Genomic DNA, 17,163 nt, shown 5'->3' with positions numbered 1-17,163 from the left:
CAGATCATTTATGAATAAGTTGAATAGGATTGGTCCTACGACTGACCCTTGGGGAACACTACTAGTTACCCCTCTTCATTCTGAGAATTTACCATTAATTCCTACCCTTTGTTCCCTGTCTTTTATCCAGTTCTCAATCCATGAAAGGACCTTCCCTTTTATCCCATGACAACTTAATTTACGTAAGAGTCTTTGATGCGGGACCTTGTCAAAGGTTTTCTGGAAATCCAAATACATTATGTCCTCTGGATCCCCCTTGTCTACATGTTTGTTGACCCCTTCAAAGAACTCTAATAGATTAGTAAGACACAATTTCCCTTTACAGAAACCATGTTGACTTTTGCCCAACAATTTGACTGTGTATAATAGAATTATTGGTCAGTTCAGACATCTCTTTTTTGTTCATTCTTCCTACTTAGTGAGTCAGCAAAGCAATTGTATCGTTGGGGCTAGACTAGGCTTTGTGCACGGGGGAAAATTTAAGCTTAACACGTATTATTGTCAATTTCTTTTTAAAGGGTCTTTCTTCCCCCTTCCCCTATGCAGCTTGTAAGCCTTTTTAAAAAATAAAATAAAATAAAAAAAACACCAAATTACGAGACTCTTGTATAAATACTAGTTCGTTTTAGTATCAAATAATAAGTCCCCTTAATTATTTTCAGTTTTCTTGGATTCTCCATAATCTTAAGTATCCTTTTCCCAGAAAGGCTTAACATAATAGTGGTTTCAGGGTAACTGACAAGGTTTTGAAGTTACACTAAGTTTTTTCCTTCAGTACCTTTCTCCTTTAGAAAGTCAACTTAAAAATTCAGGAGTGAAGAATTGTGAGACTGGATGGAGAAGAGTGGTACCTGTCTGTTCTTCAGCACCTGCTACTGAAGACGGGGACAAATATAACTAAACTAAGCTGCACATGAACAATTAAACTGCTGTATTTTAAGAGTACAAACACCTAAAATATAAGCAATACTCTCTACCCACTTTTATTATTTAAAAAAAAAAATAAACTGCTGGAGGATAATTCTAATAAGGCAATTTCTTAGAAACATTAAAATACCTTTTTAGTTGGCAATTGGCTCTTCATTACTGAAGAAATTGTTTTATCAAGCACTGCAGACTGGGCAGCTACATAAGAGATAAAAAGTTAGTTACACAACTTTGGCTACATTGCAGTTGAAGCATTTTCCTGCTATAAATAGTATTTACACTATAATATGATGACAGTAATACAGTACGTGGAAACTATTGTACAATTCAGTTTGTTTAGTAGAATGGGAATAATTCAGGTGTGGTTTTTTTTAGGTTGTATATTCTCCAGTATAATAATCTAGTTGGACTTCTTCACATTTGTTTAATAATTTTTTTTCTAGTTATTTCTACAACAGATAAGATACTGGTGCATGTTAGTGAAGTCTGAACTTCATGTTTTGGGGAAAAGGGAGGGGGAGTTCTAAAACGTTTTGGAATTAGAGAAGTTTCATACTAAAGTTCCAGCAGGCCGATTATATAAAAATATTGTATAATGTTAAAAAGGGAGCTGTGACAAGCTATGGCAACATTGCCTGTGCTGAGTTAGTTCAATACACCACTCATTTTAGGTGCACATTTTTCTTATACCAATAACTACAATTTTAGTAGCCTTAATCCATTTAATTATTGTATTTCCATATTCTATAGCCACAGTATTTAACATTCAAATTTTAACCATGATAGGCATATGCCTAATGTCCATTTTTGTACAGTTCAAATTCAGTGACTGCAAGAACAGAACATGGGATCATTTGACTATGAGAGTCTTAGCACTCAGATAGCATATGCATGTACTTTGAGATACAATAAAAAGTTGCATAACTGAAGGATGGAATAAGTGAATTAGTGTTATGTTCATTTTCCATAGCTCGTCACACTCCATCTCTGTGCCAGACACACAAATAAAAACTCAGATCAGAGGTGTGGGGTATGAGAGTGCTGGGATTGCATGTTAAGGACAGTTGAAACCTGTTATCTGTAGTCCATATTGTAAGTTTTGGGAAACAGCATTGTTACTTTGCAAATAAACAAAACTTTTTAATCACTACAAGCCAACTGTACTTTGTCAGAAGTTTCTCTTACCACAAGGGTTAAGTTGGTTTTCTGAAAAATGGTCCAGCTGGAAGATGCAAGTTAATTTTGTTTTGTTTTGTTTTAAATTGTTACCTTTAACCATTAAAAAACAAGACACTGAACTATACCTATAGCTGCAGCTGTTTTTGATGTTGGAAGGTTGGTGCAGTCTCCAATACCAAACACATTGGGGTATTTCTTGTGTTGCAGAGTTTCCTTATCTATGTCTAACCAGCCAGCTGCATCTGAAACAGGACTGTTAACGAGTACATCAGGTGGTCCCATAGGTGGTGTGACATGAAGCATTTCATACTGGGCAGAGAAAGAAACAAACAGCTAGATAAATGGAATTCAATGAACAGGATTAAAATTGATACCCTTATTATAGCAGGGATGAGGGGGAGAAGATTAAAAAGAGTGGGGGAGAAAAGGCTCTTTTCCCTTGTTACAGTCAAATGTAAGGTTCAGCTTCTAAGTATTTTTGAGTGCGTCCTTGCTACATGCTTTAAGATCGCTAGCCAGTTACTGATCCACTCCAGCTGTGCTATTCACAAACAATTTTAGTCAGAGCGGAGCTTCTTTTAACCACTCAGCTACATCTGCTGAGAGTGCAGATCCTGCTCAGAGTTTTGAGGGAAATGACAATATTACCATTTTAGCTGGGATAGCCCCAGTTTTTGTTTCCATATTTGAAGTTACTCAGTTTTCTACATTCCGGGAGGTGGAGGGGAAATCTCAGTATTTAGTATTTCAGTTGACAGTAAATAATGATGGCAAAAACAGAAGACGACCAAACTAAAGGCCTGAAAGCTTCTATTACTGACCTGATAAACCTCAGTCACTCCAGGTGTGTCCAAATTCTCAAATACAGCTTCTTGTTTGTCTGCTCGAACCTCAATGAGATTGCATTTGTAGTTAACAACAATATTCCTAGCCTTAATTATCTCCAGCAATCTATTAGCATACTTCTGAACAGTAAAAATTGATCCAAGCGAAGTATTGAAGATGATGTTGGCTTTGGATCGTTTTCCTGTCTGGGTAGAAAGAAATTAATTTCTAACAGTGAACAGAGTACAAAAGTAGTAGAACTGGATAGCAACACTACACTATTGTAAATGAGATCATATACTGTGTAACTAGCAGCTGTTTTGAATTTTCATATATTAACATTCAAACAGTTAAAATGTGTATTGGAGCCACACCATCTCAAGGTTTGATCCTCTCAGTTATCTGGTCAGAAACTAGGTAAGTATCTTCTTTGGGTGAGACCTCCCAGGAGGACATTGGTGCCATGTGAAGTGGGATAGCAGTCATTTATTGGGTATCACTATTATTTGACTGAGAACTAAGCAAGTGCCCTAGCACAGAAAAAGGGAGCACAGCATTTTGGACGACATGCAAAACTGAGGGTTTAAATACTTGTCTATTAAAGGTCCCCTGGCACTGTTAGCCTTAATGTCTTGGCCAAACACCTATCTGGGTATTGCATTCTGTCTACATAAGATTCCCCTTGTACTTTCAGTTGGGTACAATCACATTGTTTGCTTTACTTCCTAAGCTGTGTATTTTTAATAGCTAGTGCATTTAGTGGCTCCTGTCAGAGTGTGTGTGTGTGTGTGTGTGTGTGTGTGTGTGTGTGTGTGTAGTATGCACACTGCTCTTGGAATCCCTTAGCATGGAAAAGTGTTATATAAATACACAGTATTAAATCTTTAAAATCTCTGTTCTATGTACCAAACATTACAGACAAGATCCTTGTCCTGCAATAGCCCCTTTGGTACCACAAAGCTTACTTTACTAGCCAGCTGAGTATTCCCACAGCATGGGAAAGTCACCAGGCCAACTCTACACCACCCCTCCCTCTCAGCCACCAACCTGGCTGAGTGGAAGGGGGCCTGGTGACAGTGCTTCTGCACTCCATCTATTCCAGGCAGTTAGAAGGTACCAAACTGGAGCCCATACTAGCCAGTGCAGATTAGGGCAATCCTGACACTGCTGTACGTTACGTTGGGGACTGAATTGGATCTCTGCTAGCCACAGAAACATGGAGCCGCAACGGTAGCTTAGAGCATCCTTTGTTCCTCAGCTGCACTGAGCCCTAATGGTCTGTTTCATATTGACAGACGCTCAGAAAAGTTGATCTGTAAACCAATTACTTTATTAAGATTTAAGTCACAACATCTTTTTCACCTCAGGGCTTATTTGTCATAATTACAACATGATCCCCATAAAATAAGTCTGATCTCTAGCAGTGGTAACAGGCATCATCAGTAGGGGATGTGATGAGATACGTACCTTTCTCAAGTAGGCCTCTGACAAGTACATGATTTTCTGAGGAGCCCCTCCACATTTCACTGGAGTGTTTGGAAAAGTGAAGATGGCATTTCCTTCCTTGAAGTCTTGCAAAGCCTTCCAGGTTTTCTCTACTGTGCGGACTGAATAATTGGAACCTATTTTAGGATAATTAAAACCCTCAGGCAAACCTTTAATCTACAACAAAACAAAACAAAACAAAGCTTTTATTAAAACATAGCTGGAACAAATTGATGGAAAATCTTCCCTTGTCTTCAGATATTTTGTAATCTATAACATAGATAATTTGGGAAACCAAAGTTTTAGCTGAAGGTAGAGCTATTTTCCACTGCACCCATAGACTGCTTAGTTTTTAAAAGGGGCTCTGTCAGGGGGTGAATCCCCAAAACTAGTTTTTGTGAAAATAAGCTGTACAAAGCAAAAAGCCCAGTATTAATGTTTCCATGATTTTTTTAAAAAAAGTATAACAGTTGTAATCATAAACATTGCCAGCAGAGTGCGTGTGTTATATAAAATACTGTATCACTGGGCTCGTGCACAGTCAGAGCCTGGCTGGAAGTGAAAAGGATTGAGCTGTTTACTTTTCAATTTCACTCAGTTTGGACAATGAAAACAAACAGCTTAAATAGTGAAAAGGAAATCTGATTTTTTTAAAATATTTCAGTTTTTGTCATCTGATGGTTATTTGTAGCAGAACTAAAGAAATCTTGGGCATTTTTTTTTTTTAAAGTAAACTATTTGTATCCTGAAATGTCTCATCACTGCTGTATCAGCATCTCAATCAATGTATTTATCCTCATGACACATTTACAAGGAAGGGAATTATTCCCTGTTTACAGAGAAGGGGCTGGGGCATTTCCATGGGACAACTCTCCCGAGTAAAGTTACATATGTGCATCAGTGTTTGCAGCACTGACACCTATGCCAAGACGACATGCATGTTCACTCTGATTTGCAATCAACTCCCTGGGACCACTTGCAGTGTGTTAAATTACACCCACACACAAATCCTTGCAGGATAGGGGCCTACCCATACCTGTCTTGTGGGCTTTAATTTTAATCATGATTTTATTATTTTTAAACCCAAATAGTTTGAGATCTAGCTATAAACAAGTGGTGACTGGTTTTGCCACACTGCGCTTTCCCTGGGTATTCATTGTACTTGTCTTTATCAGGTTGTGCTATAGAAGAGCTAACAGCAAACATTGACAATCATTAAATACTGTGCAGTTTGGTTTCAATAGACCTAATCTCCATAGGAGGTAGTTGACTTTAGATAAGCAACAAGCTGCTTCTCACTCACAAGTGATGGCTCAAGTAATTGTTTCCACTGTGCCTTTAGAACTACCAGAGCTCCATAGAATAGCATTTTCCCATTTATCAGAAGCTACGCCACATGCTCACCCAGGCTTAGGACAACAGTTGACGCAGATCCCACATATGCCTCCCACCCCAGTATCTAGGGGACTCAAGGCTTTAGGCTGCGCTTGCCTGATACAATGTAATGAACTTTAAGAAGAAAAAGTGGCACCGGAGAAAGTCCTTGCACCAGATTTGTTACCAGCACCAGTGGAAACTACTGCACCCTAACACGACCACTTTCCCCAATGCTCCACTATGGAGGGCAGATTTAAGTTCCAGAATAGGCTCTCTGGTGGGCCCTCCCCGCCCCCCATCAGCAGAAACTGCCCCCAAAATGCAATGAATCAATGTCTTGCTTGGGAGGCCTTGCTAATCTTCCACATCTGGCCCGGGCTAAACAGAGTTGCAGGCAACTGCACCACTTGCAAACCTCCTCTTCAGGCAGAAATTCTGCCAGTAGGGGCCTGAAGGCTGGGTGCTGCTGATAGAAGCTAGGCTGCGATTCAAGCCTCTTTTCTGTATTAAATCATTGGACCTCTTGAGATCCCTTGCAGTCCTACATTTTTAGGATTCTACAGTTTATTCAGCCAGCCAATCAAGAGTTATTTGTGTGTGTGTGATCAGATTTGTGTAGAAAACGTATCTCTGTGGAAAGGCACAATGGATAAATAAGATGACAGCTTTGCTATGTGATTAGCGAGAGGTCATTTATGCTGAATGGTTTGAGAATGGCCCCAAATTGGAGCCCCTACTATCCAGTGCAATTTAGAGCCTCTATGGACAGAAAGACATTAATATTCATTCATTACTGCCAGAACTAGTAGACACACTTTATATACTGTATTGAAAAGCCACTAAATTTAGAGGATCACAAAAGTATATAGTGCAATTTCTATGCAATTAACACCAGTAAAAATGTATTTGGTTTAAAGCAAATACCTTTTCATAATGCAGTTGAAGCCCAAGGGCAATTATCAAATATTTGTAAGATATCTATAGTATAAAGAAAAAAAAAAAAAAAAACAACAGATGTCATTTATACATAATGAACTTTGCCTCAAAAGGTTAATTTAAACAATCTGACAACTAATAATGAACACTAACTGTGAGAGAATGCAAGGTATGGAAAGCAAATCAAGCCATGTATTATAAGCCATATGAGGTAAATACTAAAATGTGGAATGATTAAAAATGCATCATTATGAAATAAACTAATACACTGAACATCCAAAACATTTACTCCATTGTTCAGCAAGGTAATTACTCCTTATTTTGCAGTATTCAATTCATTAAAACGAGTGCTGAAAACATGCTGGTACTTGCTACCTGGAGAGAAAAGCATCTATTGATCTGGAGGGTTTTGTTGTCCTGGTTTTTGTTTTAAATAAATAAATAACCCACAGAAGCAATTGTTATCATACTATCAGTGTAACAAGTGTTTTCAGTACATTTTCAGGACTTGTTGGATAGTGTAGAGTATCCTTTTCATGGCACCCATACAGGATGGGAAATTCATTTTGTATTTATGGGAGCCCTTTGGAGTGGGAAATCAGAAGGAAGTTTTTCTGACACTATCTTAAGGCTCACGGATATCCATCATTATCACGGTTACCTTTTTGTCATCCGCTAAACGGATGCAGTTCTTGTCTGGATCCAACTCTGTAACACTAGATTTGATCCATTTTACACCTGAAGGAATCACGCTGGCTGTCGGACGTCCAGATGTTGCCAGCTGTTTTGCACCAGCGCCAACTAGCGTCCACATGGGTTGATAGTAATGTTTCTGAAAGAAAACTCATCTCCGTGAATCGGCCTCCATTTCACAGCTGACAGGACTGCAGAGGTAGCTCACTGAGGCCCAGGAAAAGGGAAAGTAGGACAAAGTGCCTCTGATGATCCCCTATAGTGATAGGGGTATTGACTGCCTTTGGAGGGAGTCTGGAGCAGACAAGGGCTGGCTGTGATGCAGTGCATTAGGCATGTAGCCATGGAACCCAAAAAGATATTTCACTTCATAGAAGATAAACTCTTCAATCAGGTCATGAAGTTCATAAACATAAGGGCAAGATTGAGTAGTTGCCCACCAATCTATTGGTTGCACAACCTAGCCCTAAGGGTGAGAGTAAGGTGACCAGATGTCCTGATATTATTGGGACCATTGTCTTATATAGAATACCTATTACCCCCCCCAAGGCCTCCTCCCCCAATCCAATTTTTCACACTTGCTATCTGGTCACCCTAGGTGCGAGGCTTCCTCTCTGAAGCAACAATATGTTGCTTTTTGATCATTTGAACCTTCACCTAGAAGGTCGGTCACATTTTGTTACTAATGAAAGAAGCTGTATAGACAGATATGTACTTTGTAAATGTCACCTCATGCATCATAGCTAAAGGCAGTTTTTTTATGGTGCATTACACGGTATTCTCCTGCTGGGAGACCTGTGAGGATTTTAATTCTAAATTGCATAACAGAGGGAAGGAGCAAGAACAAACACAAACCAGCTTCTCAACTAAGGAAAGCTAGTACTTCATTCTCTAATTTTAAAAGGATTTTTACCTCATTTGGTTCAACAACAGCCACGTTGTCAGCTCCCACTTTCCGCTTCATCCGAGCACTCATGGTGATTCCACCACTGCCTCCGCCGAGCACCAGCACTTCGTAGTGATTCTTAGCAGCACACCTGGATGCAGTGTGCAGTTGGAAATAGCCCATTTTCTGCACTCCCGGCCTAAGCAGGTGTACAAAAGAACGGACACAGAAGCAGGTGGACATCACTCCCATGTTTGACATCTTCAGTAAGTATGAATCTACAAGATAAGGAAAGGCACTGGTGAGAATGAAAAGAAACGAGGAAATGAATTATCCTTGGTTGGTAGTGGATTCTACAGTTCACCATAATTGACTGTGTTGTTTTAAATATTATAAGCACCACCCAGAGCATGGGATAGGTGCTCACAGAATATATATTTTAATAACCAAATAAAAACATACAAGCATTTTATTTTTTCTTACATGCTGAGACTCTGTTCAGGCTTCACAAGCAATTACAGCGGGAATTTCTGCTTTTATGCTGCTTTTGGGATGTGTGTGTTGCTATCAACTCTTGCAGGAGAAATGAAACACTCTCAGCTTGGGTCTTGGCGATGAAGAAAGCAGAGGGAATTCAGTGGAATGACAGCGTGGCCCTTATCTGTTTTAAGATCCTAAACCTATTATGTATTTTAAAAAGATTCAGTTCCCTGTCTACAATCACTTTTTAGCATCTAGGTCAACAAGTTATTGAGATGAATGTTACCAGATACAAAGTTCAAACCTGTGCCCATCCACCCCTGAAATGACTAAAACAAATGTGAATCAGAATCATAAAAGACAGTGTTCCAGTCTAAAGATATAGCAAGTTATAAAGCATTACCAAGATTTATCTGATCTTTTATTGCAGTTAACCCAATATCAATATACATGACTTTAACTGAGAAAAAAAAGCCAACTATGAGGATTTTTTTTTTTCCTATAAGTGCAACACCCTTTGATATTTTGCATCTAGTAAAAACAAATGGGGGGAAACCCCTTTTTAAAAATTTTAATCAATCATTTATAAACTGAATTTACTTTTTTTTTTTTTTGCTCTGCATATTAGTAGGAAACATTTTGCTATTCTAAGCCATAAAGTTGGTGACAGCAGTGTTGCCAACTCTTACAATTTTAATCACAAGTCTCAATATTTATTCATAAATATATCCCCAGCTCCTTATTTATTTAGCATGTGCACAGTTATCTAGCCAAGTGATGGCATCTTCAGTGGCGTGATGCAGTTCTTCTAGGCCACCGCTGATTGGCTGCAGAGACCTTGCCCGGTCCAGAACCTGTTCAACAGGGACCACTGACAGGGCAGGTCAAAACCAGGCAGGCAAATTGTGGGGTCGGTGACGAGGGACCAATTGGGGATTATAACAGATATCCATTCCTTGCGCCAGAGTGTTTCCGCCCTAACATATTGGAGTTCAACGATGCCTGTGACCCAAGGTAGCAGGACTCGTGATACCTTCACGAGCAGGCCAGTGTGCCATACCGTGTCATACGCCGCTGTTAGAGCGATGAAAACAGCACCTGTTTTCAAGTTTCTCTGGAAGCCATTTTCAACAAATGTGGTCAGCACAAGTACTTGGTCAACGTGCAACGGCCTCAGCAAAAGCTCCTGAAGTCATGTCGCAAGATGAAAATCTCAGCATTCATTTAAAAAAAAGGGGGGGGGGAGGGCTGGGGAGCAGGAGGAGTATGTTTCTGGCCACTCAGAGTTGCAGAGAAAAGCTTGAAAATACAAACCCCAAAGGCTCAAAACCCAGAAAGCAAATAGAAAAAAATATAATAAATGTTGGGTTAATATTTCATGACTTTCAAATGCTTGGAATTGGCAATACTGATCCAGTCACAGTCTGCAAGAGATAACACCGCGTGCTAATAGTTTTGAAACAGATTCACTGATCTATTTGCCCTTGAAAATATGCTACTTTTTTGAAGGAAATTGAGATTTTCCCCATGAATAACAAAATCTTATCTCAGATTTTCACTTTAAGTACTGTAGATCTCGGTTTGGGAGATTTCAGGGACTACATAGTTACTACTGGGTGGTATATTTTAGGAGTCTGATTTGCAGAAGATTTTCAGGCCTCAGAGAGTGAGAGATTCACTGGAATAATAAACCCTACTTTCATTTTACAGGACTATTTCCTGTGCATATGGCACAAATAACAAATTTTAAAAAAAATGGACTAACAACCCAAGTAAAGGGGACAAATTGTTTTAAGCCTAAAAAAAAAAAAAAAAAAAAAGGGATTACCACCTGGCAGTGGCAGTTCCTGTTCTCTCCAAGTCACCAAGGAGGATTACAGGGAAAACAAGTTGTAAAATGCATTCTATCAGGAAGTTAAACTGGGAATCCTGTTTCTGGAACATCATGAACTCAGCATATTTAGACTCTCTACATTTTTTAGGATCCTTGTACACAAATAGTAGCTGTGGGTTTGCTGGATATATTTGTTAAGTGGTAATATACAATATATAGATTTCCATCAGGGAAAAGATCAATTTATGTAAGATGCTATGTAATGATAGTGTTACCCTCTATTTAGCTGAATGAAGTTTAGGAGGAGAAGCAAATCTCTCCCCCCCCCCAAAATCTTTTCTAGCTCTAAAAAAAGAAAAAAAAAGTGTTTTACTTTTAGTCACACATGTCCTACTAGATTAAAATGTAATATTAATATATTTTCATATTGTTATAGAGACCATAAATAGAAGAGGATTCCATAGGTATGTACTGTGTATTACCAAGTGCAAATCCATTGATGCTATTTGTGATCAAGAGTCTAAAAAGATTTGAGTTCATGAATAAATGAATGTGGGAGAAATTCCAGAAGGAACTGCAGAAACAGACCTTGGCTAATAACATATCAACCCTAGTATTAGAACACTGGCAGAAACTAGTGGTGAACAACGAAACAGAGGAACTGCACAACACATAAGACAGATGAAACTAAAGCAATAATAGTCAGACTACTTAAAACCTACTGAGCTGGAAATTTACACTTCAGCAAATAGTAATATATCCTTTAATCTGCGTGTTTTAAAAACAATTTGAAATAAGCTACTGTAAACAAAATATTCAACTTTAAAACAGCTTTGCACAACACATCAAGAAAGCTACGATTTATGTACCCCACCAGAATTTAATCTGCACCTTCAAGAACGCAGTATCTAAAATATTTAAAAGTTAATTTCAAACTCAATTTTAGATAAAGCTATTCTATTTCTGCACCTTATAGTGCAAAACTGCCTAGTAAAAGAAACTACTCATTGCTTTATACTTCCAGTTTTAAAGTAGCTGTCACTCTAAGAAAAATGAAGATCTATTTTAACAATGTTTTTAGTAAGGTTTTAGAATGTCTTTCCTGCCTTTTCTGTAGTTTGTCATTTTGCTGACATGTTTTTTGTCACTTACTCAAATACAGCACATTTAGAACCATTACAATATCTGGGTCACAATCTGAATTGTATACTAAAACTTCATTTTCTGGTAAGCTCTACTATAGTTGTACTAACAAAAATGTTTAAACAGCATTGGCATGTGCTCCTGGGAATGTTTTTCTACAGACTTTTAGAAATCTCAAAACAGTAAGTATTCCTTAAAGCTTAATTATGCTGCTGATGTACCATAATAAATTTCCCCTTGACAGTTTTGTATTTTGTTTCCCAATTTTATGATACAAAATTAAACAAGAGGGATGAGTCTAAGAGAAGCTAGTTCATATGACTGATGGAAACAAGACATTTGTGTCTGCACTGCTTAAATAGCTACAGGCTTTTGGAATGCACTGACCACCAGAAGACAGTAGAGCTCAGTGGATATGCTGAACTTCCATAAAAAGTTAATGTTTGAAAGCCCCACAGGTGAGCTAAGACAGTATGAATAGTTAAACGGCAATGCGTTTTCAGGTCTTGAGAGGAGCAGAAAGGGGCAATTGATCTATATTCAGGATTTTAGTTACTGGGAAAATAAGATCATGACTGTGAGAATTGGACTCTATTTGCCATTAGAAAAGTCGCTCTGTGTTCTAAGGATTGCAGATTTCACAAGTGCCATGGAGGAAAAGGGGTTTGTTACCGTATGGGCCTCCCCAAGGCTACAGCATGCCAACCCACATCTCTCCCAAACTGTTACATCTCAAGCTCCTCTAAAATTGCTCCGATTAAATGATCCCACGTCTGGCCACCCCAAAAATGTCTTAACATTAGGCCTATTCCTGCTGCCTGACAAGGTTTGCTATCAACACAACAGAAACGGAGGTAGCCTCTTAGTGCTGCAGCAATTGGTTTTCAGAGGAAACAGACTAAACAATCGATCCTGCAAACGCTTATTGGTGTAGATACAACTTACTCATGGGAGTAATAAAAATACCTAGGCCTTCATCAGAAGATCCCAAAGCACTTCACAAAGGAGGTCAGTATCATTAACCCCATTTTACAGATGGGGAAACTGAGGCACGGAGATGCAGTGACTTTCCCAAGGTCACCCAGCAGCAGAGTCAGGAACAGAACCCAGCTCTTCTGAATCCCAGTGTAGTGCTCTATTCACTAGGCAACACTTCCAATTAAAATTATCTAGACCCCACTGGTGTGTGGCTTTTTCTTTGTTTTTTGTTTATTTAAAGAACCCCTGGTTTACAAAACCAGTGCTCTAATAACCCTTACGGTATGGTAGTCTCAGAACTACTCCCACCGAGGTCATTCACAGGAACAGAGGTTTACAGGATTGGGCCCTAGCAGTTCTTCCTTCCATCGTTTTGCAAGGCAAAAGCATGGCCTACGAAAGGTAAGCGGGGCAGAGGGCACAAATGCTATCTTAACAGTGAATCAAGGGACATATTCACACTCGCATAATACTATCAGCTTACGCTAAACATTATGTCTGCCCCTTGCAGACATATGCAGCCATTTAATAGGTATTCTGAATACTGTATCTAAGGCCTGGTCTACACTACAAGTTTAGGTCGAATTTAGCAGCATTAAATCGAATTAACCCTGCACCCGTCCACACAACGAAGCCATTTTGTCGACATAAAGGGCTCTTAAAATCGATTTCTGTACTCCTCCCTGACGAGGAGAGTAGCGCTGAAATCGACATTGCCAGTTCGAATTAGGGTTAGTGTGGATGCAATTCGACGGTATTGGCCTCCGGGAGCTATCCCACAGTACACCATTGTGACCACTCCGGACAGCAATCTGAATTCGGATGCACTGGCCAGGTAGACAGGAAAAGCCCCGTGAACATTTGAATTTCATTTCCTGTTTCCCCAGCGTGGAGAGCTGATCAGCACAGGTAACCATGCAGAGCTCATCAGCACAGGTGACCATGCAGTCCCAGAATCGAAAAAGAGCACCAGGATGGATTGTACGGAAGGTACTGAATCTGATCACTGTATGGGGAGACGAATCTGTGCTATCGGAACTCCGTTCCAAAAGACAGAATGCCAAAACATTTTCAAAAAAAAAAAAAATCTCCAAGGCCATGATGGACAGACTATAGGCTGAGCAAGTGCAGAATGGTGGTTCACTCTACTTCCCTGTAATTCAACCACCCTCCCCTCTCCCCTTTGATCTCTGCTTGCAGAGGCAATAAAGTCAACGTTGTTTCAAATTCATGCATTCTTTATTACTTCATCACACAAATGGGGGGATAACTGCCAAGGTAGCCTGGGAGGGGTGGGGGAGGAGGGAAGCAACGGGTGGGGTTATTGTACGGGCACCCCCTAGAATGGCATGCAGCTCATTTCTGCTGGATGTCTGGGGCTCTGACCCGGAGCAGCCGCTTGCATCTGTGGTTCTTTAGTAGGCTTGCCCGATATTCTAGGCAGCACTGAATCTCTATTAGACAAAACTTAAAGAAGAGAATAACCTGGGGAGTCATTCCCATTTTTGTCTAGGCGCCCCCGACCGACCTCACGGAGGCTGGCCAGGAGCACCCATGACAGTAGCAGATGGTACAGCATGACTGGTAACTGTCTTTGCTAACTTGCAACGGCAAGAAGCTGCAGCTGTGTAGCACTGTAGTACCGTGTCTGTCCGCAGCATCCAGTAGACATATGGTGACAGTGAAAAAAGGCTGAACGGGCTCCATGCTTGACGTGCTATGGCGTCTGCTCGGGCAATCCAGGGAAAAGGGCGCAAAATGATTGTCTGCCGTTGCTTTCACGGGGGTGGGTGGGGTGGGGGTTGACTGACGACATTTACCCATAACCACCCGCAACAAGTTTTTGGCCCCATACCAGTCATTGGGAGCTCAATCCAGAATTCCAATGGGCAGCGGGAACTGTGGGATAGCTACCACAGTGCACCGCTCCAAAAGTCGACGCTTGCCATGGTTCTATGGACACACACCACCGAATGAATGTGCTTAGTGTGGATGTGTGCACTTGACTTTATACAATCTGTTCCCAAAAATCAACTTCTGTAAAATCGGAGTGATTTTGTAGTGTAGACATACCCTAGTACTCCACCACCACCCCATATGCACTAGCTAATCCACCAAAGAGCGAACAACTCTAAACAACATGTTTGGTATTAATTCAGTATCATATAAACAGAGATAACAAGGAGTCTGGTGGCACCTTAAAGACTGCCACCAGACTCCTTGTTGTTTTTGTAGATACTGACTAACACGGCTACCCCCTGATAATAAACAGAGATAGGTCCTTTAGGAAGGCAGCAAACCGGTCCCTGGTATCAAAAAGGCCGAGAAATGTAAACTGTCAAGGAAATCTCGGGGACTGGCCCCAGTCCATGGCCCAGTGGTTGAGAAACCCTGCTAGAGGAGTCCTATCTCAGGACCGAGGAATATCTTCCAGCAACAAACAGAACATGCAGAATACAAAATGCGTAAAATCATCATATTTATAGAGTGGATAAATTTCACAACAGACTGCGTGGGCACTGTCTGTCACAACAGCTAACAAACACCATCACAGAACAAATACTTCTGAAGCAAGCTGTGAAATCCAGGGAAACTCAGGGATGACTATGCACCAGAAGAATTACTACTTTATGTTGGGCAACCAAAGGTCAATTTAAAAAAAATAGAAGCACTAGCTTGATTCAGAAACAAAATGAAAAGATCTGCTGCACAATGAAGAGCCTGCTAGAAAGGAGTGCTCTCTTAACAGCTGGCCACTGATTAACCCTGTTCGGACAGAATGCTGATTCTACACTGTACACTCAGCTCAGATTACTGAATTGTACATGGCACACTCCTATTATCAACATTCATTAACCTTGTGCATACTAAAACCTGGCTCTATGTGAGAGTTTTCTCTACAGCTGGGGTACTTAACCCTAGTCACATACAGGTCATCATAAACATTTATGGGTGGTAGTCTGAAAGAGCCAGCACCGGGGAAGGCTAAAGATGAACAACAGAGCTACTCTTCCAGTCCTGATAACTGACTCCCCCCCCCCCTCCCATTCAGGAGCTATGGGCCTGAATAGGGATATTACACATTCAAAGTGTGTAATAATCTCACAGCCACAACCTCCCAATGAGCCAACACACCAAGGTCTCTGCTAGGGTTGCCAAGCCTCTAGGACAGTCCTGGAGTCTCCAGGAATTAAAGATAAATCTTTAATTAAATATTAGGTCGTGTAATTAAACCTCCAGGAATAGAGCCTACCCAAACTGGCAACCCTAGTCCCCGCCCGCCCAGGGCTGGCAGTTATTTCACAATAAATTACCCCTCCCGGGATACTTTGCTGAGGCTGGGGGGAGGAGATACAATCCTGGCCAACGCTTCCTCTGACTCAAACAGTTCTAATGCCCCAGGCTGGGAGTCAAACGCTGCTGGGCAGGGCAGGGCAGGGCAGGGCAGGGCAGGGCAGGGCGCTGGCCGAGTGGCACACGGGGCTCTGCACGCCATGACCTCTGCGGAGTCAGGTCTTCCCCAGGCAGTTCGGTTGCTCCTTTGCAGCTCAGGCCGGGTCCCGTGGGGAGGCGAGGGGCGTGCGCCGCACGCCTCGCAGCGCCCCCGGAGCCTGCGGCCACTCAAGGCACGGCGGGCGGAGGAGGCCGGGGTGGCGCAGCCGCTTTCTTCCTCCAAAGTCAGGCAGCGAGTTCAGCGGCTGCAGGGCTGGGCGAGGGGCCCGACCCCACCCGGCCTGAGCGGGAAGGAGCCCGGCGCCCTGGGGGAGGGTGAGGAAGCAGCTCCAGTTTCCACCCTGGGCAACTTCCAGGTGCCAGCGAGCGGAGCCCTTCCCCGGACTACAGCCTTCTCCAGGGCAGCGTTAGCGGGCTCGGCCGGCAGAGCGGGGCTCCCCCAGCTGCGAACGGGGCAGCACAGACCCCTGCAGCCAGAGCCCCCCGTGGCGATAACCCCGCCAGCCCCGGCCGGGGGCGCTCCGCGCAGCTCTGCGCGCTCGCTCGCTCGGGGCCAAGTCCTGGAGCGCGGCCAGCGCCGGACACAGGCTCCCATCAGCCCCTGGCCTAGCGGCACTGACCCCGCCCTGCCCCCCCGCACCCGGGACTCGCCTGCCTATGGCACTGGAGGAGCCCTGGATGCCCGCCCCAGCTGCGCAGCGCCGACAAGCTTCTACCTCGTTCTCCGCTGCCGCCAGCGGCGATCGCCTCTTATTCTTGCGCAACAGGTGCGATCAGCTGGGAGGGGCCGGGCCAGGATCTCCCGGGTGCGCGGAGGCATTTCATACCCGGGCCGCGGCGCTGCCTGCCAACGCTCCGGCCCTGCACGGGGTGGCGAGGACGTGAATCCAACAGGCCCAGGCCCCGAGCCAGCGCGTCCACCTGGCTCAGCCCACGGGCCCTTGACAGGGAGCGGGTAAGCGGCCCC

At 42.3% G+C, this 17,163-nt stretch overlaps 1 protein-coding gene across 2 annotated transcripts in view; it reads right to left on the bottom strand.

The window, feature by feature from the left end:
• Positions 1-17,163, bottom strand: part of SQOR (sulfide quinone oxidoreductase) — a 39,912-nt gene extending 22,749 nt beyond the window's left edge. For both annotated transcript variants that reach the window (XR_003899769.1, XM_024193898.2), the window contains exons 1-8: positions 16,913-17,163; positions 8,336-8,586; positions 7,391-7,561; positions 6,718-6,771; positions 4,399-4,593; positions 2,928-3,137; positions 2,232-2,415; positions 1,058-1,125 (exon numbers count right to left, since the gene is read on the bottom strand). Coding sequence is in view for 1 of the 2 variants with exons in the window: in XM_024193898.2 (XP_024049666.1) it covers positions 1,058-1,125; positions 2,232-2,415; positions 2,928-3,137; positions 4,399-4,593; positions 6,718-6,771; positions 7,391-7,561; positions 8,336-8,569 (1,116 nt within the window). In the remaining variant the exon portion in view is untranslated. The remainder of the gene's footprint in view (positions 1-1,057; positions 1,126-2,231; positions 2,416-2,927; positions 3,138-4,398; positions 4,594-6,717; positions 6,772-7,390; positions 7,562-8,335; positions 8,587-16,912) is intronic.

Source organism: Terrapene carolina, unplaced genomic scaffold, assembly GCF_002925995.2.
Source record: "Terrapene carolina triunguis isolate 2854851 unplaced genomic scaffold, T_m_triunguis-2.0 Scaffold67, whole genome shotgun sequence".
NCBI lineage: Eukaryota > Metazoa > Chordata > Testudines > Emydidae > Terrapene > Terrapene triunguis.
This window is presented reverse-complemented; position numbering and strand designations above follow the sequence as displayed.